Raw genomic sequence first — 27,968 nt, 5'->3', positions numbered from 1 at the left:
TGTGTTTCTGGAGAAGGGAGGGATGTGGTCATCATCTTCTGTCGTATGGCAGTAGCAAAGCAAATCAAATGTCAATATCGAAGTCAGATATCCAGACCAAAGCTTCCGGTGTAACAGCGTGGGTATCTCGTAGGCTGCCTGTGAATTTCCTCTGAGGGCAGTGCCCAATGATGTGCTCCAGGGTCTGATTAGGAGCTCCACAGTCGCATGATGGGGATGCTTTCATCTTCCATCAATGGAGAAGGTGGCAGCATCGACCCTGACCGGCTCTGAGGCGGTTGATGGTTGTCCATACAAGGAAGGTTTGTGGTGAGAACGTGGAAGGGAAAAGCTCGCGTATGAACGTACAAAAAGACCAGCTGGACCGTCGCACCTGCCCCACACCTCCTGATGGCCGGAACGTCGTGACTGCACACACTCCCACCCCCACAGCCATGGGAGGGGGACAAAACCCAGCGCCAAAAAAGGGGGGGGAAAATCTGGAAATTTCCTTTCTGACCCCCTCGGGTGACTGAGACCAGCCCAGGAGACCACACAGACCAGGCTGAGTTGGGCTTTGTAGCATTTTCTTATTTCTAAAAGTTCTCATCACAGTAAGAACATAAGAATTGGGAGCAGGAGTCGGCCACACGGCCCCTCGAGCCTGCTCTGCCATTCAATAAGATCATGGCTGACCTTCTACCTTAACTCCACTTTCCCGCCCGATCTCCATATCCCTCAATTCCCCTGGTGCCCAAAAATCTATCGATCTCCGCCTTGAATATTCTCAACGATTCAGCATCCACCAATGGATTTGGATGAATAAGGCCCTTCGGCCCATTTGGCTTCATAGTTCTAGAACATCAACCCTCCCGTCTCCCCATTGCTGCACCCAGCGGGTTGGTGAGTGGTTGCCATGGTCCTGGTCTCGCCCAGTTCCAGGTGATGATCACCCTCTGTGTAAATACTCCCTGGCCTCTGTCCTAAACTTGCCCTTCACACTCTGCCCCCGTCACCTGCGGCCCCGGTTCTGGGTTTATTTTCTCTGTTCCATTAAGTGTCTCGTATTCCTCTATAAAAAGAGAACTTGTATTTATATAGCACCTCATCACATCCTGAGGACAGCCCACGGTGTTCTACAAGCAGTGGATTACTTTGAAGTCTAGTCACTGTTAATGCAGGCAAACACAGGAACAGGAGGCCATTGAGCCCCTCCAGCCTGTTCCGCCATTCAGTTCGATCATGGCTGACCTGTACCTCAACCCCACTGACCTGCCTTTGCTCCGTATCCCTTGATATCCTTACCCAACACAAATTATATCGAAATAACAACAGAAAATGCTGGAAAAACTCAGCAGGCCAGGCAACATCCGTGGAGAGAGAAATAGAGTCAACGTTTCAGGTCGAAACCCTTCGTCAGGACTGAAAAAACACAGGAAATGAAACCGATTAAAAGGCCAGTTTGGAGGCTGGGAGAGAACAAAAGAGAAGTGAAGAGACATTAAGAGGTATTCAAAACCAGACGAGATGGTGATCGGCCTAGTGGAGACAAAAGACGGCTCTAGATTAGGTGTGAAATGCGCTGGCAGAATGGGAGACAGCTGCCATGTGGGAGAGAGAAAAAAGAGAAAGGTGGGGGGTGGCGGGGGGAGAAACCAAAACAAAGGTGTGGATAAAAAATATAAGGCAAAATGTAATAGAGGCCGAGGTTATGATCTGAAATTGTTGAACTCGATATTGAGTCCGGAAGGCTGTAAAGTGCCTAATCGGAAGATGAGAATTATATCGATTTCGACCTTGAGAGCTTTAATTGACCCCCAGCATGCACAGCCTTTTGGGAGAGAGTTCCAGATTTCTGCTACTCTTGTGGTAGCCAGTTTGCACCAAGCAAGATCCCAAAAGCACCAGATGAGATGAGAGCCAAAGCAGTTGTCCCTGGTGCTGTTGAAAGAGGACCCCCTGCTTCTCTTTTTTTTTTGAATACTGCTATGGGATCGTTTAACACCCACCTGAGCCACCAAAGCAGACAGAGGGGGCCTCAGTTTAACCTCTCGCCGATAGGACGGCACCTCTGACAGAGCAGCACTCCCTCGGCACTGCAGTGGGGTGTCGACGGAGATTGAGAGCTCAAGTCATAGAGCGGGCCTTGAACCCACAACTTCTGACTCGGAGGTGAGAGAGAGCGCTACTCACTGAGGTACCCCTCCCTCTCTCAGACACGTCTTGTTCTTGCTACATGTCCAGTTGCTTAATGAAACGAATCTCTTCTGTTTTCAGGTTTAAAAATGTTATCTTTGACATCTGTCCGACAGAGGAGGTGGGTGACTTTGAAGTGAAGGCAAAGTTTATGGGAGTCCAAATGGAAACATTCATGCTCCACTATCAGGTAACGATAACTTCCTGCTCATCAACCAAGGGCCTAACTTTGACATGGTCACCAGGGCTCTACTTGTATCTTATTGTGCACATTGGCTCCCAGTCCAGCAACGCCTCAAATTTAAAATTCTCCTCCTTGCGATCAAATCCCTCTGTGGCCTCGCCCCTCCTTATCTCTGTAACCTCCTGCAGCACCACAACCAATGTTCCCCCTCTCTTTTTCGTGCATCGTCCCTTTAACTGGCTGCGTGGCCCATTCAAACTTTCGCGCATGCGCGGTTTCTTCTGTGTAAAAGCCGGTGAGCGGCCTGCGCGGGACCTCCAGACCACCGCGCGGCCACGCAGCTTGGCGGGAACGTTGCCCACAACCCTCCAAGATCTCGGCACTCCTCCAATCCTGCCCTCTTGAGCATCCCTGATTATAATTGCTCCAACATTGGCGGCCGTGCCTTCAGCTGCCTGGGCCCTAAGCTCTGGAATTCCCTCCCTAAACCTCTCCACCTCTCTCTCTCTCCTCCTTTAAGACGCTCCTTAAAAACCTGCCTCTTTGACCAAGCCCTGTCCTGATGTCCCTTATGTGACTCAATGTCAATTTTTGTCCGATTATGTTCCTGTGAAGCGTCTTGGGGACGTTTAGCTACATTAAAGGAACTATATAAATGCAAGTTGTTAATATTCCCCCTGCTCCTCCCTGTCCTGAAAGCGCTGACTCTCGCTGGGGTTCAGTTCCACGGGCACCGGTCACCCTCCAGTACCTCACCCAGAGAGTGAGCCCAGAGAGCGAGTACTGGACAGGCTATTCTACCACAAGGGGACATCCCAGAGGTGTTCGACTCTCTGCTCACCAAATGTCGATATGCACAGGAGGCACTAGATTGCGATTAGGTGCGGGGACCGTGGCTGATTCTCCTCCTCCCTCAGTACAGCCACCCTGAGCTAACTGTGTGGCGGCGGTGGTGGTGTGCCCTTGGCTTTACGCTCACTCGCTGTCTTCTCTCCCTGTTCAGGACCTCCTCCAGCTCCAGTATGAAGGCGTTGCTGTCATGAAGTTGTTCGATAAAGCCAAGGTTAATGTCAACCTGCTGATCTTCCTTCTCAACAAGAAGTTCTACGGGAAGTAGCGCGACACCACCCCCCCCCCTTCACGAGGGGCCGCGGGACCAACGCCAGAGTCCCCTGACTCGACGAGGCACCAGTGACGGGCTGCCATTGTTTGTACTTCTCCCTTTCGGTTTAGGCTCGGCACCAATCAGAACTGGGCACCTCTGGACAGTGTATCTCCACCATTCCGAGCAGAGTAGGGCTATCTGAACGAGCGTGCAATTATATATTTAGTATTATATTGCTGGAACGTTTATAGTCTTGGTATCTTATGCATCAATAACTGTCTGTGTACTGCTTAAGAGGAGTAAAGATTTTTTTTTTTAAAAACCTCATTTTTATATGAATTACTTTCGCTCCTTTGCTATGTCTTTTATTTCTGTACAGAAAATCTGTTCTGATTTCACCCCCCCCCCCCCCCCCTCCAACCCAACCTTTTGTGCCCTGCAGTCAGGGTCTTGTGTTTTCCTGCTCTGTATTCCAAGGCGTTGCTTCTGATGATCAATAAATTGAGCCCCGCACAGCAGGGTTTGGGTGACTCACTGCGTTCGAACGTTGCGCTCAACCTGCCAACCCGCAATGCCAACCGACCCCATTTATTGGAGGCCAAGCCTTTTCCTGATGACTGTTGGTGGGATGGTGGGGTTTCTGCAAACCTCAGGCATCTAACTGTACCGAAGAAGATATTATTGGCTGGTTAAATCTCAGTTAATTTGGATCGAATTTCATTTCTTTGCCTCCACCAGTCCTGTCACTTGTGAATAAGTTTGGTGCCAGTTTATTGTCCACCCACGGACTCGGACCAGTGCACAGAACACAGTTGTCCGATACAAGGCAAACAGCTCCTGATTTGCAGCAGATACTTGCTCACGGACCCAAAAATACCTCTGGACAGTTCGACACTAGTTATTGTACACAATAAGAGGGAGTAAATATAATGACCATCTCTGGTATTTACAGGCTCCCAATGTTGCTATTGGCTACCTGACACTGGACCTTTCCCCGACTGCCTCCCTTCCCTTTATTGTTCTTGCCTCTCCGTGGCGTGCAGCATTCCATGGCCGATTTGCCTGTAGCCTGTTGCAAATGATTAAGGGTATCAGAGCAGTAAAGGCCAATTCCTCTTTCTGGCTTCCCTTTCCTCTCTTTGGTGTAAGTTGTGTGTTGTAGTCGAGATTGGTTTTTCAATTCTTCCTGGGTCTGAATTTTTTTCCCAAGCCTCTGTCAGTATCTGAGTTGGGTTCCATGGCTCACGTTTCTCGGCCCCCTTTCTGTGGCCTTCAGGGGTGTCTTTCTAGCTGAGCTCGCCGGGCGGGAATCCCACTGGATCGGGTGGAACGCCAGTTTTGCACCCCGCTTGATATTGGTCTCCGTTGACTTCAGTGGGGAGTAGAATAGGGCGGGCGGTCAAATCAGCGATGCTCCCGATCCTGTCAGCTTCCCGACGGGCGCATTAGATTAAAATTTCCCCCTTGAACTCCCTTAGCTGTCACAGACCAAGCAGGGAGAGTCTCGATGGAGTCGGATGTCCTGTGCCCCCTTGATGGAAGGTCTTAACTCGGCTTCAAAGGGAATTCATTCCCTCCGCGCTGGCCGATGAGACGGTGCCAAGACGTGAGAGAGGCTCGATGTACGACTGCGGGCGGTGCAACCAGCAAGTACAGCCTCGCATCCGTTCAACACAAGACTGTACAGAGAAAACAATCGCGTAGTGCTGTAGCTGGCTAAATTATTGGCCCCACTGACGCTTTTAAAATTAATATTTGTTGTATCACCAGACATGTTAAGAAAAAAAATAAAGATTGAGTTTCCAACTCTTATATATTGTCCTCAGATCCACTAATTGTCTATTTTATTAATACTCTGTTCGTTTCCCTTCTCAACAACCCTCTTGTTCCTTTTCAACTCCCACGTCTCTCAAACTGCACACTCCACACCCTCCCGACATCCTATTGAAAAGACCCAGCGGAGGCTCCCTCTTCTCCTCTGACTCACTCTTTCCCAGGATCTCAAACTTGTGGAACTCCTCACCTCCTCACAGATAGAGTAAAGCTTCCTCTGCACTGTCCCATCAACCACGCCCAGGGCAGGTACAGCACGGGTTAGATACAGAGTAAAGCTCCCTCTACACTGTCCCATCAAACACTCCCAGGGCAGGTACAGCACGGGTTAGATACAGAGTAAAGCTCCCTCTACACTGTCCCATCAAACACGCCCAGGGTAGGTACAGCACGGGTTAGATACAGAGTAAAGCTTCCTCTACACTGTCCCATCAAACACTCCCAGGGCAGGTACAGCACGGGTTAGATACAGAGTAAAGCTCCCTCTACACTGTCCCATCAAACACTCCCAGGGCAGGTACAGCACGGGTTAGATACAGAGTAAAGCTTCCTCTACACTGTCCCATCAACCACTCCCAGGGCAGGTACAGCACGGGTTAGATACAGGGTAAAGCTCCCTCTACACTGTCCCATCAAACACTCCCAGGGCAGGTACAGCATAGGTTAGATACAGTGTAAAGCTTCATCTGCAGGCAGTGACTAGTGGGGTACCGCAGGGATCGGGGCTAGGGCCCCAGCTATTCACAGTATATACAAATGATCTAGACAAGGGAACTATATGTAATATTTCCAAGTTTGCAGACGACACAGAGCTGGGTGGGCGTGTGTGCTGTGAGGAGGATGCAGAGAAACTCCAGTACGATTTGGACAGGTTGGGTGATTGGGCAGATGCATAGCAAATGGAGTATAATGTGGATAAATGCGAGGTTATCCACTTCGGTGGCAAAACAGGAAGACAGATTATCTGAACGGCAATAGATTGGGAGAAGGGGAAGTGCAATGAGACCTGGGTGTCCTTGTGCACCAGTCGCTGAAGGTAAGCATGCAGGTGCAGCAGGCGGTTAAGAAGGCAAATGGTATGTTGGCCTTGATAGCGAGAGGATTTGAGTACAGGAACAAGGATGTCTTGCTACAGTTGTACAGGGCCTTGGTGAGACCACACCTTGAGTATTGTGTGCAGTTTTGGTCGCCTTATCTGAGGAAGGATGTTCTTGCCATGGAGAAGGTGCAGCGAAGATTCACCAGTCTGATACCTGGGATGGCAGGAATGACTTATGAAGAGAGATTGGGTCAATTAGGCTTATATTCGCTAGAGTTTAGAAGAATGAGAGGGGATCTCATTGAAACTTATAAAATTCTGACAGGACTAGACAGACTAGATGCAGGAAGGATGTTCCCAATGGCGGGGGGAGTCCAGAACCAGGGGTCACAGTCTAAGGATAAGGGGTAAGCCATTTAGGACAGAGATGAGGAGGAATTCCTTCACCCAGAGAGTGGTGAACCTGTGGAATTCTCTACCACAGAGGGCAGTTGAGGCCAGTTCATTAAATATATTCAAGAAGGAGTTGGATATATTTCTTAAGGCTAAAGGGATCAAGGGATATGGGGAGAAGGCAGGGACAGGGTACTGAATTTGGATGATCAGTCATGATCTCCTTGAATGGCGGAGCGGGCTTGAGGGACCGAATGGCCTACTCCTGCGCCTATCTTCTATGTTTCTGTAGGAGCACCAGGCAGCAATTTCACTTTAACCTGTAGATCAAGCAGTCAAGCCAAAATTACAGAGGAGGAATAAAGGTCTCCATCAGTTAACTCAAACGGTATTCCGGGGGTTGAGAATATACCTTTATTTCCAATTACACTTGTGCCAGGAATGAATCTGGTTTAGCTCACTCCATAACTCCAGGCTTGTGAGATCCACTTTGCATCTAATGGTACAACCAGCAGTGGGGTGGGGGCGATGGTATTCTGGGCTGCCTGGAAACAAGCAATATAGATCAAAGATCAACCCAGTATCATTGGAGTTGCTTTTGTTGCCTTAACCCAGTTAACAGATACATAGAAACGACAACACAGAAGGAGGCCATTCAGCCCACCATGCTGTGTGGTGCTAGCTCTTCACCACGAGCTGTCTACTCCAATCCCATTCCCCTGCCCTTTCCCCCTATTATATTTTTCCTTTTCAAATACAGATCAAATTCCCTTTTAAACTGTTACATTCGTTGTTTCAAAAGGCCACTTATGGTGAGAGATTCTATGCTCCACAAGCCTTCTGTGTCAACAATTCTACATTCCCCTTCCCCCATGCTGGTGATAGCCTGAGTTTACTCCCCTTTGTCAAATTTTGCCTGATCAGGCTCCTGTGAAGCACCTTGGGATGTTTTACTACGTAAAGGCGCTATATAAATGCAAGTTGTTACTGAGTTCCTGTGTAACCGGGCAACCAGTCATAAGGTGAGGAGTTAAACCTCGTCCTATCTTGTCATGATTCTGCCCTTTAGTAAATGCCCTGGGTTCCTTGTTGTGATACACAGGGGCCACGCTGCTCTGCTGAGTAAGGTATGGAGTTGTACCCAAGAATGAGTCCGTGTGTCTCCAGGAAACCAGAGGAGAGAAACAGAAACATAACAAAAAAATAAGTGGAGCACTTAGTAGGATGTCTCTCCCAAGTCAGAGTTCAACCAACTTCATACCCTTTCAATAAACATGCAATTTTCTTCTCAGGTTTCCGTTCCTTGGCAAGAAAATAATTTGCCTTGCCAGTAACGTGGTGGCTCTTGTGTTAATCTGAGGAGGAATGTATTGGTATAAAAAGCTATCATAAGAATCAGTATCCTCAGCATGTCTGGGGAGAGGTTTCTAGATTTGCTCCATATTTAGGCTGGTGGGAAGGTTTTTGAAGGTATAACCATGGACCATGTACAGCAGGCACCTCAAAGCACTGGAGAGGCACCACCAACGCTGCCTCCCCAAGATCCTGCAAATCCATTGCCAGGATAGGCGCACCAACGTCAGTATTCTCGCTCAGGCCAACATCCCCAGCATCGAAGCTTTGACCACGCTCAATCAGCTCCGATGGACGGGTCACATTGTCCGCATGCCTGATACGAGACTCCCAAAACAAGCGCTTTACTCAGAGCTCCAGCACGGCAAGGGAGCCCCAGATGGGCAGAGGAAATGCTTCAAGGACACCCTCAAAGCCTCCTTGAAAAAGTGTAACATCCCCACTGACACCTGGGAATCCCTGGCCCAAGACCGCACAAAGTGGAGGAGAAGCATCCGGGAAGGTGCCGAACACCTTGAGTCTCTTCGCCGGGAGCAAGCGGAAGCCAAGCGCAAACAACGGAAGGAGCGCACGTCAACCTAAGCACCCCACCCACCCACCCCTTCAACCACCATCTGCCCCACCTGTGACAGAGACTGTAGGTCCCGCATTGGACTCATCAGTCACCTGAAAACTAATTTTTAATGTGGAAGCAAGTCATCCTCGGTTCCGAGGGACTGCCTAAGAAGAAGAGGAGGAGAAGATAACCAGGCACGTTTCAGGAAGCCATGAAGCAACAAGAACATCTAAAACAATCAAGCTTATTGCAGTCAACATGAGCATTAGAAGAGAAAAGAAGCAGATTTAAGATAATTGACAAAAGAACTAGCGCTGAGCTGAGGAGAATTTTTTCCGCACAGTGAGTTCTGATCTAAGATGTGCTGCCTGAAAGGGCGGTGGAAGCAGATTCAATAGTATCTTTCAAAAGGGAATCCCAGTTATTTACAGTAACAGAGCCACCTCTGTAGCGCCTTGTATAATAATTTGGGCGAGACAGTTAAACCGTGACTGTAAATCTTGTGAGGGATATGGACACACATCCAGCCAACAACACCGCACTGCCAATCGACCAGTGTGCCCAGGAAAAGAAAGACATTCATACAGCGTCTTTCATGACCTCAGGATGTCTCAAAGTGCTCTACAGCCAATTGTGCACTTTTGAAGTTCAGTCACTATTGTAAACATAGGGAAACACGGCAGCCAATTTGCGCACAGCAAGCTCCCACAAACAGCGGTGTGATAATGACCAGATAATCTGGTTTTAGTGATGTTAATTGAGGGATAAATATTGGCCCCAGGACACCGGGGAGAACTCCCCTGCTCTTCTTCGCCATAGTGCCATGGGATCTTTTACGTTCACCCGAGAGGCCAGACGGGACTTCGGTTTAGTGTCTCATCCAAAAGATGGCATCTCCGACAGTGCAGCACTCCCTCAGTACTGCCCCTCCGACAGGGCAGCACTCCCTCAGTACTGCCCCTCCGACAGTGCAGCGCTCCCTCAGTACTGCCCTCCGACAGTGCAGCACTCCCTCAGTACTGCCCCTCCGACAGTGCAGCACTCCCTCAGTACTGCCCCTCCGACAGTGCGGCGCTCCCTCAGTACTGCCCCTCCGACAGTGCAGCGCTCCCTCAGCACTGCCCCTCCGACAGTGCAGCACTCCCTCAGCACTGCCCCTCCGACAGTGCAGCACTCCCTCAGCACTGCCCCTCCGACAGTGCAGCGCTCCCTCAGTACTGCCCCTCCGACAGTACGGCGCTCCCTCAGTACTGCCCCTCCGACAGTGCAGCACTCCCTCAGTACTGCCCCTCCGACAGTGCGGCGCTCCCTCAGTACTGCCCCTCCGACAGTGCGGTGCTCCCTCAGTACTGCCCCTCCGACAGTGCAGCACTCCCTCAGTACTGCCCCGCCGACAGTGCGGCGCTCCCTCAGTACTGCCCCTCCGACAGTGCAGCACTCCCTCAGTACTGACCCTCCGACAGTGCAGCACTCCCTCAGCACTGCACTGGGAGAGTCAGTCTGGATTTTGTGCTGAAGTCTCTGGAGTTGGACTTGAACCACAACATTCTGACTCAGAAATGAGAGTGATACCCACTGAGCCACTGGCTGACACAAGTTTCCAAAAATGAAAGCCAGAGAATGAAACAGAACTCCATTCTTTCCACTTCTGTGTCCCGTGATGTGTAGACATGAGTTAAATTTGGATTTCAAAGGAACTTCTACAAGAGTAGTTTAATGATAAGTCTAAGTAAAATATTGTGGTTTCATCGCAGCACATAAAGTGCATGCTGTGTGCCCACTTACCTAGGTTCAGAGGGCTTAGGGCGGGGGTCAAAGTTTAGGGACCCTCACCTCATGTGTCCGGTGAGGCACTGCCAAAGTTTAACCCACTAAAGCCATGAAACGAGTAGATCTCTGGGATGCTGCTCCCTGCCCAGCTAGGACCATCTACCTATCAGGACTTTGGTCTCCAGGGGAATCTGGGGCCAGGGTAGGAACAATCCACCTCTCAGTGACAGGCCCATCCCTCCAGGTTCTATTAGTGAGCCAGGCTGGTTACATACATAGAATTTACAGCACAGAAACAGGTCGTTCGGCTCAACTGATCTGTGCCAGTGTTTGTGCTCCACACGAGCCTGCTCCCACCCTACTTCATCTCACTCTATCAGCAAAACCTTTGTTTCCTTTGTTGCTCACATGCTGATCGAGCTTCCCATTAAATGCATCTATAATATTCGCCTCAACCTCTCCCTGTGGCAGCGAGGGATAAATATTGGCCAGGACACCGGGGGAGAGCTCCCCTGCTCCTCTTCGACATACGTTCACCTGAGAGAGCAGACGGGGCCTCGGTTCAGTGTCTCATCCAAAAGACGGCATCTTCGACAGTGCAGCACTCCCTCAATACTCTCTGGGTAAAGAAGTTTCTCCTGAATTCACTATTGGATTTATTAGTGACTCTCTTATATTGATGGCCCCTAGTTCTGGTCTCCCCCACAAGTGGAAACATCTTCTCCCCATCTACCCTATCGAACCCCTTCATAATTTTAAAGACCTCTATCAGGTCCCCCCCTCAAACTTCTCATTTCTGGAGAAAAGAGCCCCAGCCTGTTCAATCTTTCCCGATAGTTATAACCTCTCAGTTCTGGTATCATCCTTGTAAATGTTTTTATTATTGGTTGATGATCGACAGTGCTCTCTGGTCCTGCCTGTTTTGGTTACTGGATACCGAGTCTGCCACAGAGGGTTGACTTGGTTCCAAACTTCCATCGCCAGGCTTGTCACCTTCGAGTCACCTCGGCCCTCAAGAGACACGGCATAACTCTCCCCAAGGGCAGATAGTCACTTCTTAATCATTAGACAACTGGCACTAGACTTCACTAGCTGGACAACAGATACCAGGAACTCCTCACGCGCACCATTGTGAGTCAGCACAACTTACCGCAGAAGATATGTGAGTGCATTGCCTCCATCACCTTGAGCACAGACACACATCATACAACAACAACAACTTGCAATTTCTATAGTGCCTTTAACGTAGTAAAACGTCCCAAGGCGCTTCACAGGAGCGATTATCAGACAAAATTGGATACTGAGCCACATAAGGGGAAATTAGGGCAGATGCTTGGTTAAAGAGGGAGGTTTTAAGGAGCGTCTTTAAGGAGGAGAGAGTGGTCGAGGTACCCCATTGAACAGTGGTTTCACCAGTTGGAAGAGTGGACCTTCAGCAGCAGCAAGCCAATCATGGCCGGCACCAAACCCTGGATATAGGAGCGTATGTTTTCATGCCAACTTCCTGTCAACGCCTTCCAGTAACTGTCATTCCAAGTCTCAGAGATTCTCCGTCAGCTGTACAGCGGGCATAGAAACATAGAAGATAGGAGCAGGAGTAGGCCATTCAGCCCCTCGAGCCTGCTCCGCCATTTAATGAGATCATGGCTGATCATCCAAATTCAATACCCTGTCCCTGTCCCTCGCCAGGCTTGTCACCTTCGAGTCACCTCGGCCCTCAAGAGACACGGCACGACTCTCCCCAAGGGCAGATAGTCACTTCTTAATCATTAGACAACTGGCACTAGACTTCACTAGCTGGACAACAGATACCAGGAACTCCTCACGCCTCTCCCCATATCCCTTGATCCCTTTAGCCTTAAGAAATATATCTAATTCCTTCGTGAATATATTTAATAAGTTGGCCTCAACTGCCTTCTGTGGTAGAGAATTCCACAGGTTCACCACTCTCTGGGTGAAGAAATTCCTCCTCATCTCAGTCCTAAATGGCTTACCCTTATCCTTAGACTGTGATCCCTGGTTCTGGACTCCCCCACCATCGGGAACATCCTTCCTGCATCTAGTCTGTTTAGTCTTGTTAGAATTTTATGTTTCAATGAGATCCCCTCTCATTCTTCTAAACTCTAGCGAATATAAGCCTAATTGACCCAATCTCTCTTCATACGTCATTCCTGCCATCCCAGGTATCAGTCTGGTGAATCTTCACTGCACTCCCTCCATGGCAAGAACATCCTTCCTCAGATAAGGTGACCAAAACTGCACACAATACTCAAGGTGTGGTCTCACCAAAGCCCTGTACAACTGCAGCAAGACATCCTTGCTCCTGTACTCGAATCCTCTCGCTATGAAGGTCAACATACCATTTGCCTTCTTAACCGCCTGCTGCACCTGCAGGCTTACCTTCAGCGACTGGTGCACAAGGACACCCAGGTCTCGTTGCACTTCCCCTTCTCCCAATCTATTACCATTCAGATAATAATCTGCCTTCCTGTTTTTGCCACCAAAGTGGATAACCTCGCATTTATCCACATTATACTGCATCTGCTATGCATCTGCCCAATCACCCAACCTGCCATGCATCTGCCTTCACCTTGGTGGAAGGGTCTACACAGGGCATTTTACGTTGTGCCAGTCCCTTGGTGTTTTAGCCATCTATATCCAATGCCAATCACCAAGTGCTCGATCCAGATCCTCATGTGAGGGACTATGGCAAAGAAGCTGGCCACTGTGAGGCTGACTCCATCCAGAGTCCTCATTGAGAGGTCGATGTAGGCCTGGCCATCCCCTCTGTGCAACCATTGCCCTTTTTCCACAAGTCCACCTCAGCTTGATTCTGCATCTCGCGCATGGGCTGGTGGTAACCCTTCTGTTGCATGCCTGGTCATTGTCAGCCATGATTGATTACAGTGCCTCGGTAAATCTGAACACCAAGGTTCTCAATATCACTTTAACGCAGGCTCACCTGACAACACTTTTGCTGTATTACTGGGAAATCATTTATTATGCTCTCTATCCATTATTGTTCCTTCTTTCTCTTCTCTTCAGTGCAGTGCTGAGGGAGTGCTGCACTGTCTTTCGGATGAGACATTAAACCGAGGCCTTGTCTGTCCTCTCAGGTGGATGTAAAAGATTCCAGGGCACTATTCAAAGAAGAGCCGAGGAGTTGTCCCTGGTGTCCTGGCCAGTATTTATCCCTGGCCATTTATCTCATTGCTGTTTGTGGGATCTTGCTGTGCGCAAATTGGCTGCCGCGTTTCCCACATTACAACAGTTACTCCTTTTCAAAAGTACTTTGTTGGCTGTGAAGCACTTTGGGACATTCCGAGTTCATGAAGCGTGCTATATAAATGCAAGTCTTTCTTTCTTCTTCTTCTCCTTCTTAGGCAGTCCCTCGGAACCGAGGATGACTTGCTTCCACATTAAAAATGAGCTCGCAGGTGACTGATGAGTCCAATGCGGGACCTACAGTCTCTGTCACAGGTGGGGCAGACGGTGGTTGAAGGGGCGGGTGGGTGGGGTGCTTGGGTTGACGTGCGCTCCTTGCGCTGCCTGCGCTTGGCTTCCGCTTGCTCCCGGCGAAGAGACTCGAGGTGTTCGGCACCTTCCTGGATGCTTCTCCCCCACTTTGTGCGGTCTTGGGCCAGGGATTCCCAGGTGTCGGTGGGGAAGTTACACTTTTTCAAGGAGGCTTTGAGGGTGTCCTTGAAGCGTTTCCTCTGCCCACCTGAGGCTCTCTTGCCGTGTCGGAGCTCCGAGTAGAACGCTTGTTTTGGGAGTCTCGTATCAGGCATGCGGACGATGTGACCCGTCCATCAGAGCTGATTGAGCGTGGTCAAAGCTTCGATGCTGGGGATGTTGGCCTGAGCGAGAACACTGACGTTGGTGCGCCTATCCTGCCACTGGATTTGCAGGATCTTGCGGAGGTAGCGTTGGTGGTACCTCTCCAGTGCTTTGAGGTGCCTGCTATATAAATGCAAGTCTTGCTTTGCACCGGTGCCATCAGCCCTCTAGTACTCATCTGTGCCCAGAGCCGAGACAGTGAGTGTCTGATTCTTGGGCGGTATCACAGCTGAAGCCAATCCTGCCTTTACTCAATGTAAATGTAGTTTACAGCAGGACTCATTGGATAGTGATCAGGACACATGGAGTTCAACGTGGGTTCATGTGAGGTCATCCACTTTGGATTTGAGAAAGAGAAAGCGGAATATTTTCTCAATGGTGCGAGACTTGGAGCTGTGGAGGAGCGAAGGGATTTGGGTGTCCATGTACACAAACCACTAAAAGCTAATGCATGAGTACAAATAGTAATGAAAAAGGCTAATGGAATGTTGGCCTTTATCTCAAGGGGCTGGAATACAAAGGGGAGGAACTGATGCTTCAGCTGTACAGAGCCTTGGTCAGACCCCATCTGGAGTGACTGCGTTCAGTTCTGGGCACCGTACCTCAGGAAATATATACTGGCCTTGGAGGGGGTGCAGCGCAGATTCACTAGAATGATACTGGGGCTTAAAGGGTTAAATTATGTCAGGTTGTGTAAACTTGGATTTTATTCCCTTGAGTTTAGAAGGTTGTGGGATAATCTAAGCGAGGTATCTAAAATGATGAAGGGATTCAATAGGATAGATACAGAGAAGCTATTTCCTCTTTTGGGGAAAATCCAGAACACTAGGGTATTAATCTTAAAATTAGAATCTGGACTTAGAGGAGTGAAATCAGGAAGCACTTTTTCACACAAAGTGTAGCGGAAATCTGGAAATTGTGCCTCCAAAAGCATCTGGATGCTGGGGGTGGGGGGTGCGGTCAATTGAAATTTTCGAGACTGAAGTTGATAGATTTTGGATGGGTAAGCGTATGAAGGGATATGGATCTAAGACGGGAAAATGAGGTTGAGATACAAATCAGCCATGATCTAATATCATGGTGGAACAGGTTTGAGGGGCTGAATGGCCTCCTCCTGTCCCTATGTTTCTATGGCTGTGATTTTCCCCATTCACTAACCCAGGGGCCAAAGATATCACCCCTGTTTCTGTACACATGCGGTTGTTTTTGTGCTGCTGTCAGCGATCAGGAATCTGGCCTGGCCTGCAATGTAATTAGAGTGCATCCCAGATCATCAGCATTGAGGTGCCTCAGTCTACCACACAGTGTAAACATGTAGCTCATTGTCACCATAATGGGCTGCTTCATGGTTTAAGTGTTTTAGAACCTTTTTTTTTCAGGCTTCAAGAGCCAGGAGCCATTTCATAGAATGGTTACAGCACAGAAGGCCATTCGGCCCGTCGAGCCCATGCTGGCTCTGTGCAAGAGCACTTCAGCTAGTCCTACTCCCCCCCGCCCTTTCCCCGTAGCCCTGCAATTTTTTTTCCTTCAGGTACTTATCCAATTCCCTTTTGAAAGCCACGATTGAGTCTGCCTCCACCATCCTCTCATGCAGTGCATTCCAGATCCGAACCACTCGCTGAGTAAAAATTTTTTTCCTCATGTCGCCTTTGGTTCTTTTGCCAATCACCTTAAATCTGTGTCCTCTGGTTCTCGACCCTTCTGCCAATGAGAACAGTTTCTCTCCATCTACTCTGTTCAGACCCCTCGTGATTTTGAACACCTCGATCAAATCTCCTCTCAACCTTCTCTGCTCTCAGGAGAACAACCCCAACTTCTCCAGTCTATGCACATAACTGAGGTCCCACATCCCTGGTAGTTCATTTATTGTGGCAGTGTACTTAAAAGTAATTTTACATCATCGCATTCATAAGCAAACAAGAAGTTTTATTTTTCATAGAAATATAAAATAATATTGAATGAGGAAAAAGCTGCTTAGCTCATCAAGCCAATGTATAATTATTCTATCAGGGACTATCCCTTCCACACCACCCGCTGATGCTTAACATTAACACTAAGTTCCTTCCCCCATCTCTGCTAAAAAAAAAAATCCAGCACTGCTATTGTTAAACCCCGAATTCCCCTTCTCAAGAGATATCGATCCCTTTTATGACGCTTTTATATATTATAATGCAAGTTCTTTCTAGGGGAGTGTAAACAATGGAGAGAGCCCTGATGTTCAAAGTATCAACAGGCCGCACTCCCTTATTGAAACAGCATTGTAGATGGACAGAAATATGGGTCTGCAATACTGGCAGTGGAATAAGTGAGCTGGTTTTAGCAACATAAGCGTGGGGAACGGGCAGGGGTGTCAGCACCCAATATAAATGAGCTTTTAAAGGCGTCAGTTGACCTGCTACTGACGATCTATTCCAAATGCTTACTATCCTAGTGTGTGGGGAAAACAATCCTTTTCTAATCTCGAAGCTTGTGAATTGACATAAAGATAGATCCTCTTTGAAATATAATTTTTCAAGTTAGTGCACCCAGCAAACTCGTTAATTTTAGTGCAAATTCCATTTGAAGAAAGGCCCCCCCTCATTAAAAAAAACCTGCTGAGGAGCTAATGTCTGATGATTTAGTCGATCTCTTGTTTCATGTAATCTTTTAGCTGTCTCTTGTCTCCTCTAGTGGTGGAGATTAGAAGGGACATTTCCCCACCTCTCATTTTGTTTTTGTCCTCTCTGACTCTGTGTGTGTTTGTGTTTGAACCATGACAGAAAACCCAGGTTGATTTTTTTTTTAAGAAAGGAAAGGGGATTTTTGTTGTTGTTTGTTTTGTTGTTGAGAGAATCACCAAGAAGTTTGAATGTTTGGATGTCCCTCTCCCAGCTCCTGAGGGAAGACAACAGCAGCAGCAGCAACAACATTGAGAATTATCTTGACTGGAACAAGTAGAAGATTGGAAGTTTTTTGGAAGGCACAAGCTGTGGGCTTTCATTTTGCGGGAGAATGTCAGTGATGTTGACTTTGTGAGTGGAGGAGGTTTCAGTGGAAGATTTCTTCCCTGAGGTGATTGAATCTGGAGTAGTTTGGATTTGGGAGGCGGCAGCAGGGTGAGGGGGGAGAGTTTGGGCGGCTTTATTCCTTCAGATTGTCTCTCTCTGCTTCTCCTCCATTCCCTGAAGATGGCGGGGAGCAGCTCCAGCCCCGGCCCCGGCAATGGAGGCGCCTCGGGCGGCTCAGGCTCCGGCTCGGGCTCCGGCCCTTCCAGCGGCGGCTCGGCCGCCTCCAACCCCCGCAAGTTCAGCGAGAAGATCGCGCTGCACAACCAGAAGCAGGCGGAGGAGACGGCCGCCTTCGAGGAGGTGATGAAGGATCTCAGCGTGTCCCGGGTAAGTGGCTGAATTACCTCCCCTCGCCCCGGGGCCGCAATCACGCGAGCCCCAGGCTTTGGGGCCTAGTGAGGCTGAGCCCCACACAGCAAATACACTTAATATTGTGAAATATAAATGCAATTAAATATGTACAATATAAACTTGTAATATTAAATATTATGCATTTTAATGAATACTTAAAATATATTTTGTATTTTTAATGTATTTTTAAGATTGTTTTAAATATATTTTAAGATTGTTTTAAATAATTTTAAACAATTAAATATGTTTTTGTCATTTATTATGTCATTGAATTAACTTATTGGTATAATTTAAAATATTGCATTTAAAATATTAAACTATTCTGCAATATATTTTGTGTTTTAAATAAATTTTGAGATTGTTGTAAATATATTTAAACAATTAAATGTTTTTATATTATTATGTAATAGAATTACATTTTATATTGGTATAATTTAAAATATTGCATTTAATGTTGAATTTTTCAATATGTATTCAACATAAATATATTTTTTAACTATTCTGCAATATATTTATTTTGTGCTCATTCGCGTTGCTTTTAATTATCCAGAATTGGGCCAATATTTATCCCACAATCAACATCACTAAAACAGATGATCTGGTCATTATCACATTGCTGTTTGTGGGAGCTTGCTGTGCGCAAATTGGCTGCCGCATTTCCTACTTTACAACAGTGACTACACTCCAAAAAGTACTTCATTGGCTGTAAAGCGCTTTGGGACGTCCTGAGGTTGTGAAAGGCGCTATAGAAATGCAAGTCTTTCTTTAAAACAGCAAATCAGCAGCACCGGTCCAGTAAACCAGTGCTGTTCTGTATGGACACCCATCAATCTCCGTCCTCTCCCTCCCTCATCGATTTATAAAATTTTAACAGGGCTAGACAGACTGGATGCAGGAAGGATGTTCCCGATGACAGGGGAGTCCAGAACCAGGGGTCATAGTCTAAGGATAAGGGGTAAGCCATTTAGGACAGAGATGAGGAGGAATTTCTTCACCCAGAGAGTGGTGAACTTGTGGAATTCTCTACCACAGAAGGCAGTGGAGGCCAATTCATTAAATATATTCAAGAAGGAGTTTGATATATTTCTTAAGGCTAAAGGGATCAAGGGATATGGGGAGAAGGCAGGGACAGGGTACTGAATTTGGATGATCAGCCATGATCTCATTAAATGGCGGAGCAGGCTCGAGGGGCCGAATGGCCTACTCCTGCTCCTATCTTCGATGTTTCTATGAGCATCCACAGCCCTCTGGGGTAGAGAATTCTAAAGACCCACAACCCTCTGAGTGAAGAAATTCCTCCTCATCTCAGTCCTAAATGGCCTACCCCTTATCCTGAGACTATGCCCCCTAGTTCTAGACTCTCCAGCCAGGGGGAAACAACCTCTCAGCATCTACCCTGTCAATCCCCCTCAGAATCTTGTACGTTTCAATGAGATCACCTCTCATTCTTCTAAATTCCAGAGAGTACAGGCTCAATCTATCCTCATGGGACAACCCTCTCACCCCAGGGTTCAATCTAGTGAACCTTCGTTGCACCCTCCCTAAGGCAAGTATACCCTTCCTTAGATAAGGAAAGCAAATCTTGAGTGCTGCCCCGACTGGCCTGTGTAGCTTGACTGTTGATCGGGAAGTGCATTTATCCTCTTCGCCATACTGGGGACATTACCTTGTGTTTCAGTGTTGCTTTATTATTCCATCTTTACTTTTTTTCGCTACTCATTGACCTACTGGAGAACGGAAGTTTAATTTCATGGGATTTTAACTGTTGTTGTGACAATATTGAAATTTATTGGATGCTAGCCGATTGGACTGCGCTTGAAAGGTGGTAAATTCAAAACTAGTCTGCGGAAGCAGTATTTCAGTGAGCGACTGGTCAATCTGCGGGACGGGGTCCCTCGGGAGACGGTGGAAGTAGTTAGTATTGATTCATTACAATGTGCATTAGATACTTTCTGTAACAAATCTTAACATTTTGGGATGCAGTATCTAAGTAATTTGAGACATGACGTGGGGTGAGTGCAGCGAGCTCGGGAGGAACCGGTGACTCTGGTTTTCCTCGCCTCGCCTCGCGTCAGGGTCTGTTGTCGACTCAATGATAGAGATTGATCGCTGTGATTGGTCAACAACTCCAATATTTCCATCATGCGACGACCAGGACGGGAGAAGGCAAACTCGATGGACCTCGGTCTTTGTTCGTCCAGCGATTCCTAGTCCCTGTGTTCTGTGGCATTGCATGTGGTAAATGAGATGTTGATGCTGTTTTATAAAGACAAGGGTGTCGGACCGTGTAATGCGCGAATGCATTATTCTGCACAGGTGCAGCTTTGACTCTTGTAAGACGATGAAGTCAAATAGTTAAGTAAACAGAGCCTCTGTTCGATGGGAGTTTAATTGTTTGGTGAGGGAGTTGTGCAGATTGAAGGGGACATCGCAAGTTTCAAGCTCCAGGTTGGGTGCTCCATATTTTTTAGGCTGGTTTGCATCTGTAATAAAGTGTGATTATGCAAAATGTACGCTTATATGCAATATTTTTCTATATATTAATAACAGGAAGTGTGCGTGTAACTAAAGTTTTTATAATACTGTACTAACAAATCTCGCATGTAATTTGTAGGTGCATGTCCCTTTAAGACTATAATAAAGTGTAATTGTTGTTAAGTAAACACTGGTTTGGTTTAAACAAATGCCAGTTAAGAGACTGAGTTTCTTTAGACTTTTGAGGTGTGATGTGGAAAGTTGAGTGTGACACAGGAAGTGTGATGGGTAGGATAAAGGCGCTAGATGTGACCATCCTCTGATCGATAGATTCACAGAAATACAGTCACTAATCGCATTGCTCAGTTTGCTGATACATTTTGTATCGAGGGTTTGTGATGAGCCAAAGCTTCAGTGGTCCGAAAGCTGCCCCTAAATCTGCCCCCCGCCCCCCGTGAATATGGCGGCACCTCACTCCGCCAGCGCTTGACTGAGCCTTCAGCTTCAGCAATGTCTTCTGGTTGGAAAGTCTGCACCCGAGCGACTTGGCTCTCCGAGCCCTGCCAACTCAATTTATTGTACAATCCACCGAGAAATCTACTTATTTGTAATCTAATCCTTTTTAGTAGAATCTGGATAACTGTTGAAGATAATTACCAGCTTTGAGTCTCTGGCTTGATGAACTCATTTGTGTACAGGTGAACTTCACACTTGGAGTTGTTCTCAGCTTGGGTTCGCTGGATCCTGCTTTGGCCTCAGCGAAACCCAGACCGTTTTTCTGTTGCTGTAACTAATGGCCTGATGGCCTGAAAAGCAGTAACATTTTCATTAAGGATGCGGGGCTTTTATGTCGCATCAACACACATGCACAAAATAATTGCAGTATAACTAAAGGATGTAGTAGCAGTGGGCCCTTGGGTGCGCGGCCCCTTTAAGGGCTGCGCGGCCCATTCAGATTTCCACGCATGCGGGGTTTTTCTATTTAAAAGCCGGTGAGCGGCCTGCACGGGACCTCCAGGCCGCGCAGCTTAACGGGGATATTGCGGAGTAGCCGATCTGCCAGCGCAACCAATTCCAGCATGTGGTGAAGGAGCCACTGCCGCTTTGAGCCGATCGCGGTGTAAGGGTAAGAGCAACGGTAGCGTAAGGGTCGGTCCTCGAGCTGACATTAAAAAGTTGACTGCCTGGGATCGCGCCCCTCCTTCCCTCCCTTTCTCCTAGAGGCATTGACTGATGCTGGGGGGAGACTTCCATAATGTGTTGGGGTGGCCTTTAAGGACCTCGCCCATCTGCAGATCTGAAGCGTGCGTGTCAGCTGGCAATTTGACCGCAGAGGGCATCGCAACTGAGCCCGATCTTGACTCCACCTGCTGACCGCATGGGCACATCCCCGCAGAAGTCGCTGTCGAATGGCCAAGAGCAGCAGCCCTGCTGGATTTTGACCACAATTAAGCCTAGGACGTTCCTGGAGAGTGTGTCTTAAAACCACACTGGACAGTACATTTATTAACTGGGCTATTGGGGCAACCTTTACAGGGGAGCTGTCTGCCCCTGCTCTTCATCATCGCTCCTTTCGGTCAGGTTTCCAAAGACGACTTTATGTGCTGTGCGTTACTGTTCTAAACAAACTCAAACTTTGAACGTTTTAACATGAGTCAGGAGCAAAGCTTCGAAGCTTTGTTCTCCGTGGCTTTGATGGTTGAGTTATACATCGAGCTCAAAGCTTCCTTGCCAATTCCCGTTCTCTTGGCCTTGAACACCCTTGAGTTGTTGCTCCCTCTGGTTCCAGATGCACAGCTGTGAACTTAGGTACTTGTTATTTGGTTCTCACTGGAAAGCCGTGTATTTATACAGCGCTTACCCGTGTCTCTCAAAGCACTTTGTGTCCTAGTAATTGTCTTGAAGTGCAGTATCTATTGTGAATGCGGCAGCGCAGCACGATCTCACTAACAGCAATAAGCTGAACGACCATTGAACCTGTATGAGGGCTGCTGAGATCTGTCCCACACTCGACTATTCCAGCGCTCTCCTGGCCGGCCCCCCACCCTCCCTAAACTTGAGCTCATCCAAAACTCTGCCCGTGTCCTAACTCGCCCCAAGTCCCGTTCACCCACCACCCCTGTGCTCGCTGATCTACATTGGCTCATGGTTTCCATACGCCTCGATTTTAAAATTCTCATTCTTGTGTTCACATCCCTCCATGACCTCGCCCCTCCCTCTCTTTGTAACCTCCTCCAGCCCTACAACCCCCCCCCCCCCCCCCCCCCCGAGACCTCTGCGCTCCTCCAACTCTGGCCTCTGGCGCATTCCCAGCTTTCTTTGCCCCACCATCAGCTACCTGGGCCCTGAGCTCTGTACTCCCCCCCCCCCCCCCCCCTGCCCCCCCAAACCTCTCCGCCTCTCCTCCTTTAAGACGCTCCTTAAAACCTCACCCTTTGACCATTTCCCCTGTCCTAATGTTATCTCCTTTTGGCTCAGTGTCAGTCTTTTGTTTGATAACACTCCTGTGAAGCGCCTTGGGGTTCCATGCTTGAGTCAGACTAAAGTGTGGTTCAGGCAGGTGATTTCTGAGCGCTCCAGTTACAGCACCTGTCGAGAGTTCTGAAGTTCAGTGTTTTTGTCAGACCAGGGCTCTTGTGGTTTTATCCACTTATTCCCAGCCAACCACAGAAACCTAACCATAGTTGTATTCTGTGCTGTTTAACAAGGTTTCATAACAAAGAGATTAAACTGCACTAGCCCTGACATGCAGGCAACTTTGTTTAGTCCTGTTTAGACTGTCCCACTGTATTAAAAACCCGTTGCCACAGGGAGCACTGCCCATTTGTGTATCGTAACTTGGAAAACCCAGGTAACTTTAAACCTCCTGACCAATGTCAGTGTTTACTAATCCGACAGAGAATGCGGTAACTATATTGCGACGGTTAAGGTGAAATATTTTTTGGCCTCATTTAAAGTGTTTATCCTGGTGTGAAAGACTTGCATTTATATATCACCTTATCTCTTGTCTCAGGGACGTCAAGGGTTTTGATGTGCACTGACCGTTTTGTAATTCAGCAGTCATTTTGCACAAACAGCCACGAGATGTCTGGCCAGTTGATCTGTTTTTTGGTGACTTACAGGATAGGAACAAGAGTCGGGCATTTAGCCCCTCGAGCCTGTTCCGCCATTCAATGAGATCATGGCTGATCTGTCGATCAACCAAACCTCAATCCATGCTAATACATTGCCCCCAATCCCATGAGTCCTAATTTTGTGTAATAACCTCTTGTGTGGCACCTTATCGAATGCTTTTTGAAAATCCAAATATACCACATCCACTGGTTCCCTCCTACTAGTTACATCTTCAAAAATCTCTTACAGATTTGTCAAACATGATTTTCCTTTCATCAAACCATGTTGACTCTGCCTAATCATATTACGATTTTCTAAGTGCCCTGTAACCACGTCCCTAATAATAGATTCTAGCATTTTGTCTGCTGCTGACGTCAGGCTAACTGGCCTACAATTCCCTGTTTTTTTTCTCTTCCTCCTTTCTTCAATATGTTTGCTATCTTCCAGTCCTTGGGGACTGTTCCAGAATCTGGGGAATTATGGAAGATTAGTACCAATGCATCCACTGTCTCTGCAGCTACCTCTTTTAAAACCCTAGGAGGCAGGTCGTTGGGTCCAGGGGATTTGTCGCCACTTAGTCCCATTAATTTCTCCAGCACTATGTCTTTACTTATACTGATTTCTTTAAGTTCCTCATTCTCTCTAGACCCTTGGTTTCAGGAATGTTTTTTGTGCCTTCTACCGTGAAGACAGATACAAAGTATTTGTTTAATGTCTCTGCCACTTCCTTGTTGCCCATTATAATTTCTCCTGTCTCTGCCTCCAATGGGCCCACGTTTACTTTCACTAATCTCTTCCTATTTACATACCTATAGAAACATTTACAATCTGTTTTTATGTTTCTTGCTAATTTACACTCATTCTTTTTTCTCTTCCTTATCAATTTCTTGGTCCTCTTTTGCTGAATTCTAAAATCCTCCCAATCCTCAGGCTTACTACTCTTTTTGGCAGCATTATAAGCCTCTTCCTTTGATCTAATACTATCTTTAACTTCTCTTGTTAGCCACGGTTGGACCACTTTTCCTGTGGGATTTTTGTGCCTTAAAGAAAGGTATATTTGTTGTAAGTTATGTATTAATTCTTTAAATGCTAGCTATTGCTTGTCTACCATCATACCTTTTAATGTAGTTTCCCAGTCTACCTTAGCCAACTCGTCCCTCATACCTACGTAGTTTGCTTTGTTTAGATTTTAAGACCCTAGTTTCAGATTTAACTAAATCACTTTCAAACTCAATATAAAATTCTATCATATTATGGTCACTCTTCCCTCAAGGCCCCTTTACTACAAGGTTATTAATTAACCCTTTCTCACTGCACAATACTAGATCTAAAATAGTCTGTTCCCTAGTTGGAGCCTCAACATACTGATCTGGAAAACTATCTTGTATAGGTTCCATGAACTCGTCCTCCGCACTATTACTGCAAATTTGGTTTGTCCAGTCTATATGTAGATTGAAGTCCCCCACGATAACTGTATACCCTTGCTACAGGCGCCTCTAATTTCCTGATTTATACTCTGCCCTACATTACAACTACTGTTTGGGGGCCTATAAACAACTCCCACCAATGTTTTCTGTCCCTTGCTGTTTCTCAGCTTCACCCAAACTGATTCTGCTTCTTGATTTTCGGAGCTGAGACCCTTTCTCTCTACTGTCTTTATCCCATCCTTTATTATCAGGGCTACCCTTCCTCCTTTTCCATTTTGCCTTTCTCTTCTAAAAGTTAAGTATCCTGGAATATTTAGTTCCCAATCTTGATCACTTTGCAAACACATCTCTGTAATGGCTATTGGTTCAAACCTATTAATTCCTATTTGCGCTATTAATTCATCTATTTTAAAGGGGCGCATGAACAGAGAGACCTGGGGGTATGTGTGCACAAATCGTTGAAGGTGGCAGGGCAGGTTGAGAAAGCAGTTAAAAAAGCATACGGGATCCTGGGCTTCATAAATAGAGGCATAGAGTACAAAAGCAAGGAAGTTATGATGAACCTGTATAAAACACTGGTTCGGCCTCAACTGGAGTATTGTGTCCAATTCTGGGCACCGCACTTTAGGAAGGATGTAAAGGCCTTTGAGAGGGTGCAGAAAAGATTTACGAGAATGATTCCAGGGATGAGGGACTTCAGTCCAAAGATGTGCGGGTTAGGTTGATTGGCCATGATAAAAGAAAAAATTGGCCCTTAGTGTTAGGGGGGATTAAATACGTGGGGTTACGGGGATAGGGCTTGTGTGGGATGGCTGTCGGTGTAGGGACCGGGTGCTAGGGTTTGGATGATCAGCCATGATCTCGTTGAATGGCGGAGCAGGCTCGAAGGGCCGAATGGCCTACTCCTGCTCCTATCTTCTATGTTTATGTGGCTAGAATAGAAAGGCTGGGGTTGTTCTCCTTAGAGCAGAGAAGGTTGAGAGGGGATTTGAGAGAGGTGTTCAAAATCAGGAGGGGTCTAGACAGAGTAGATAGAGAGAAACGATTCCCATTGGCGGAAGGGTCGAGAACCAGAGGACACAGATTTAAGGTGATTGGCAAAAGAACCAAAGGCGACATGAGGAAAACTGTTTTACGCAGCGAGTGGTTCGGATCTGGAATGCACTGCCTGAAAGGGTGGAGGAGGCAGATTCAATCACGGCTTTCAAAAGGGAGTTGGATAAGTACCTGAAGGAAAAGATTTGCAGGGCTACGGGGAAAGGGCGGGGGAGTGGGACTAGCTGAAGTGTTCTTGCAGAGAGCCGGCACGGGCTCGACAGGCCGAATGGCCTCCTACTGTGCTGTAATGATTCTATGATTTTGTTGCGAATGCTTTGCGCGTTCAGATATAGTGCCTTCAGCTTTGGCTTATTTCTATTTTTCCCCAATGTCACCTCAGTCACTGATGCCCTATGACCTTTGTTACTCTCTCTGTCCCTTCCTGACCCACTCTGCTTAGTTTTACCCCAAACTCTGCTCTGCTCTCGAGCCTTGACATTTCTCGCGCTGCTTTTAAATTCACTCTTTCCTGAATCTTCCCACCCCCCGTTCATTAGTTTAAAGCCCTGTCTACTGCCCTAGTTATTCGATTCGCCAGGACACTGGATCCATCCCAGTTTAAGTGGAGCCCGTCCCAATGGAACAGCTCCCTCTTTCCCCAGTACTGGTGCCAGTGGCCCGTGAAGCGAAACCCCTGTCTCCCACACCACTCTTTCAGCCACGCATTTAACCTTCGAATCTGCTTATCCCTATGCCAATTGGCGCGTGGCTCAGGTAACAATCTAGAGATTGTTACCTTTTGAGGTTCTGCTTTTTAATTTAGACCCCAACTCCTCAACCTCTCTCAGCAGAACCTCATTCTCAGTTCTACCTATGTCGTTGGTTCCTACGTGGACCACGACAACTGGATCATCCCCCTCCCACTCCAAGTTCTTCTCCAGCCACGAGGAGATGTCTTTAACCCTGGAACCGGGCAGGCAACACAGCCTTCGGTACGCCCTGTCGCGGCTGCAGGGAACAGTATCTATCCCCCTGATGATACTGTCACCTCCCACTACCACATTTCTTTTTACTCCCCCCCCCCCCCCCCCCACTTGAATATGCCATAGTCAGTTTGCCCATCCTCCCTGCAGTCCTCGTTCTCATCCATACAGGTAGCAAGTACCTCGTACCTGTTGGACAAGGTCCAGGGCTGAGGCTCTTCCATCACTATATTCTGAGTCCCCAAACCTTCCTGACTCGCAGTCACAGCCTCCTGTCCCTGACCATTGACTAACTCTAAAGTACTACTCGGCCTAAGGGGTGTGACTGCCTCCTGGAACCAAGTGTCCAGGTAACTCTCCCCTTCCCTGATGCATCGCAAAGTCTGCAGCTCGGACTCCAGCTCAACAACTCTGAGCCGAAGCTCCTCGCACTGCAGGAACTTACCGCAGATGTGGTTGCTCGGGATCTCGTTGGTCTCCATCCAGTCAGTCCCACTCTCCCGCTCTTTCCCCATATCCCTGCAATTTTTTCTCCTTCAAGTATTTATCCAATTCCCTTTTGAAGGCTACTATTGAATCTGTGTCCACCGCCCTATCAGGCAGCGCATTCCAAATCCTAACCACTCGTTGTGTAAAAAAGTTTTTCCTCACGTCGCCTCTGGTTCTTTTGCCAATCACCTTAAATTTGTGCCCTCTGGTTATCGACCCTTCAGCCATTGGAAACAGTTTCTCTTTATTTACTCTATCTAAACCCTTCATGATTTTAAACCTCTCTATCCAATCTCCTCTTCGCCGTCTCTGCTCGAAGGAGAACAACCCCAGCTTCTCCAGTCTATCCACCCAACTGTAATCCCTCATCCCTGGAACTCTGCCAGTAAATCGCTTCTGCTCTCCTTCCAAAGCCTTCATGTCCTTCCTAAAGTGTGGTGCCCAGAATTGGGCATGACATAGTAAAACATCCCAAGACGTTCTGGAGGGGTGAAATGATTGGATGTTGAAGAGTTGAGACGTACGTTGGGGGAAGGGACCGCAGGTGAGGTTGGATGTCGATTTTGGGGTGGGGCTTAAGGCAGTGCCACAGTGTGGGGGATGATGGCTCTGCCATTGAGCCAGGCTTGCTGCGGGAGGATAGGATGGGAGAGATGTACTTGTCCAGGCACCGAGGTGGGGAGGGCATGGGGCTGGGTGAATTTGCCTTTTAACATTATTTGCATGGAGGGTTAATCACCTACAGAAACATTAGAAATGCTATTGGTGCCCCATGTGATGTTGATCATTTAAAAAC

General features: G+C 47.6%; 2 protein-coding genes across 5 annotated transcripts in view; both read left to right on the top strand.

Moving 5' to 3' along the window:
* Window positions 1-5,291, top strand: part of iqgap1 (IQ motif containing GTPase activating protein 1) — an 83,068-nt gene extending 77,777 nt beyond the window's left edge. Inside the window, exons 35-36 of the mRNA XM_085972434.1 lie at window positions 2,257-2,365; window positions 3,363-5,291. Of these exons, the coding sequence (XP_085828560.1) occupies window positions 2,257-2,365; window positions 3,363-3,476 (223 nt within the window). The 3' untranslated portion in view covers window positions 3,477-5,291. The remainder of the gene's footprint in view (window positions 1-2,256; window positions 2,366-3,362) is intronic.
* Window positions 5,292-16,946: 11,655 nt separating this feature from the next.
* crtc3 (CREB regulated transcription coactivator 3) overlaps window positions 16,947-27,968 on the top strand; it is a 104,140-nt gene continuing 93,118 nt past the window's right edge. For 3 of the 4 annotated variants that reach the window (XM_085972431.1, XM_085972432.1, XM_085972430.1), the window contains exon 1: window positions 16,947-17,622. In XM_085972431.1, coding sequence (XP_085828557.1) covers window positions 17,416-17,622 — 207 coding nt within the window. In that variant the 5' untranslated portion in view covers window positions 16,947-17,415. The remainder of the gene's footprint in view (window positions 17,623-27,968) is intronic. The other variant, XM_085972433.1, reaches the window with a different exon arrangement.

This window comes from Somniosus microcephalus, chromosome 32, assembly GCF_052327205.1.
Source record: "Somniosus microcephalus isolate GS21.2 chromosome 32, FLI_Smic_1.0, whole genome shotgun sequence".
NCBI classification, from domain to species: Eukaryota; Metazoa; Chordata; class Chondrichthyes; order Squaliformes; family Somniosidae; genus Somniosus; species Somniosus microcephalus.
Note: the sequence above shows the minus strand (reverse complement) of the source record. Positions and strands in the feature narration are given on the sequence as shown.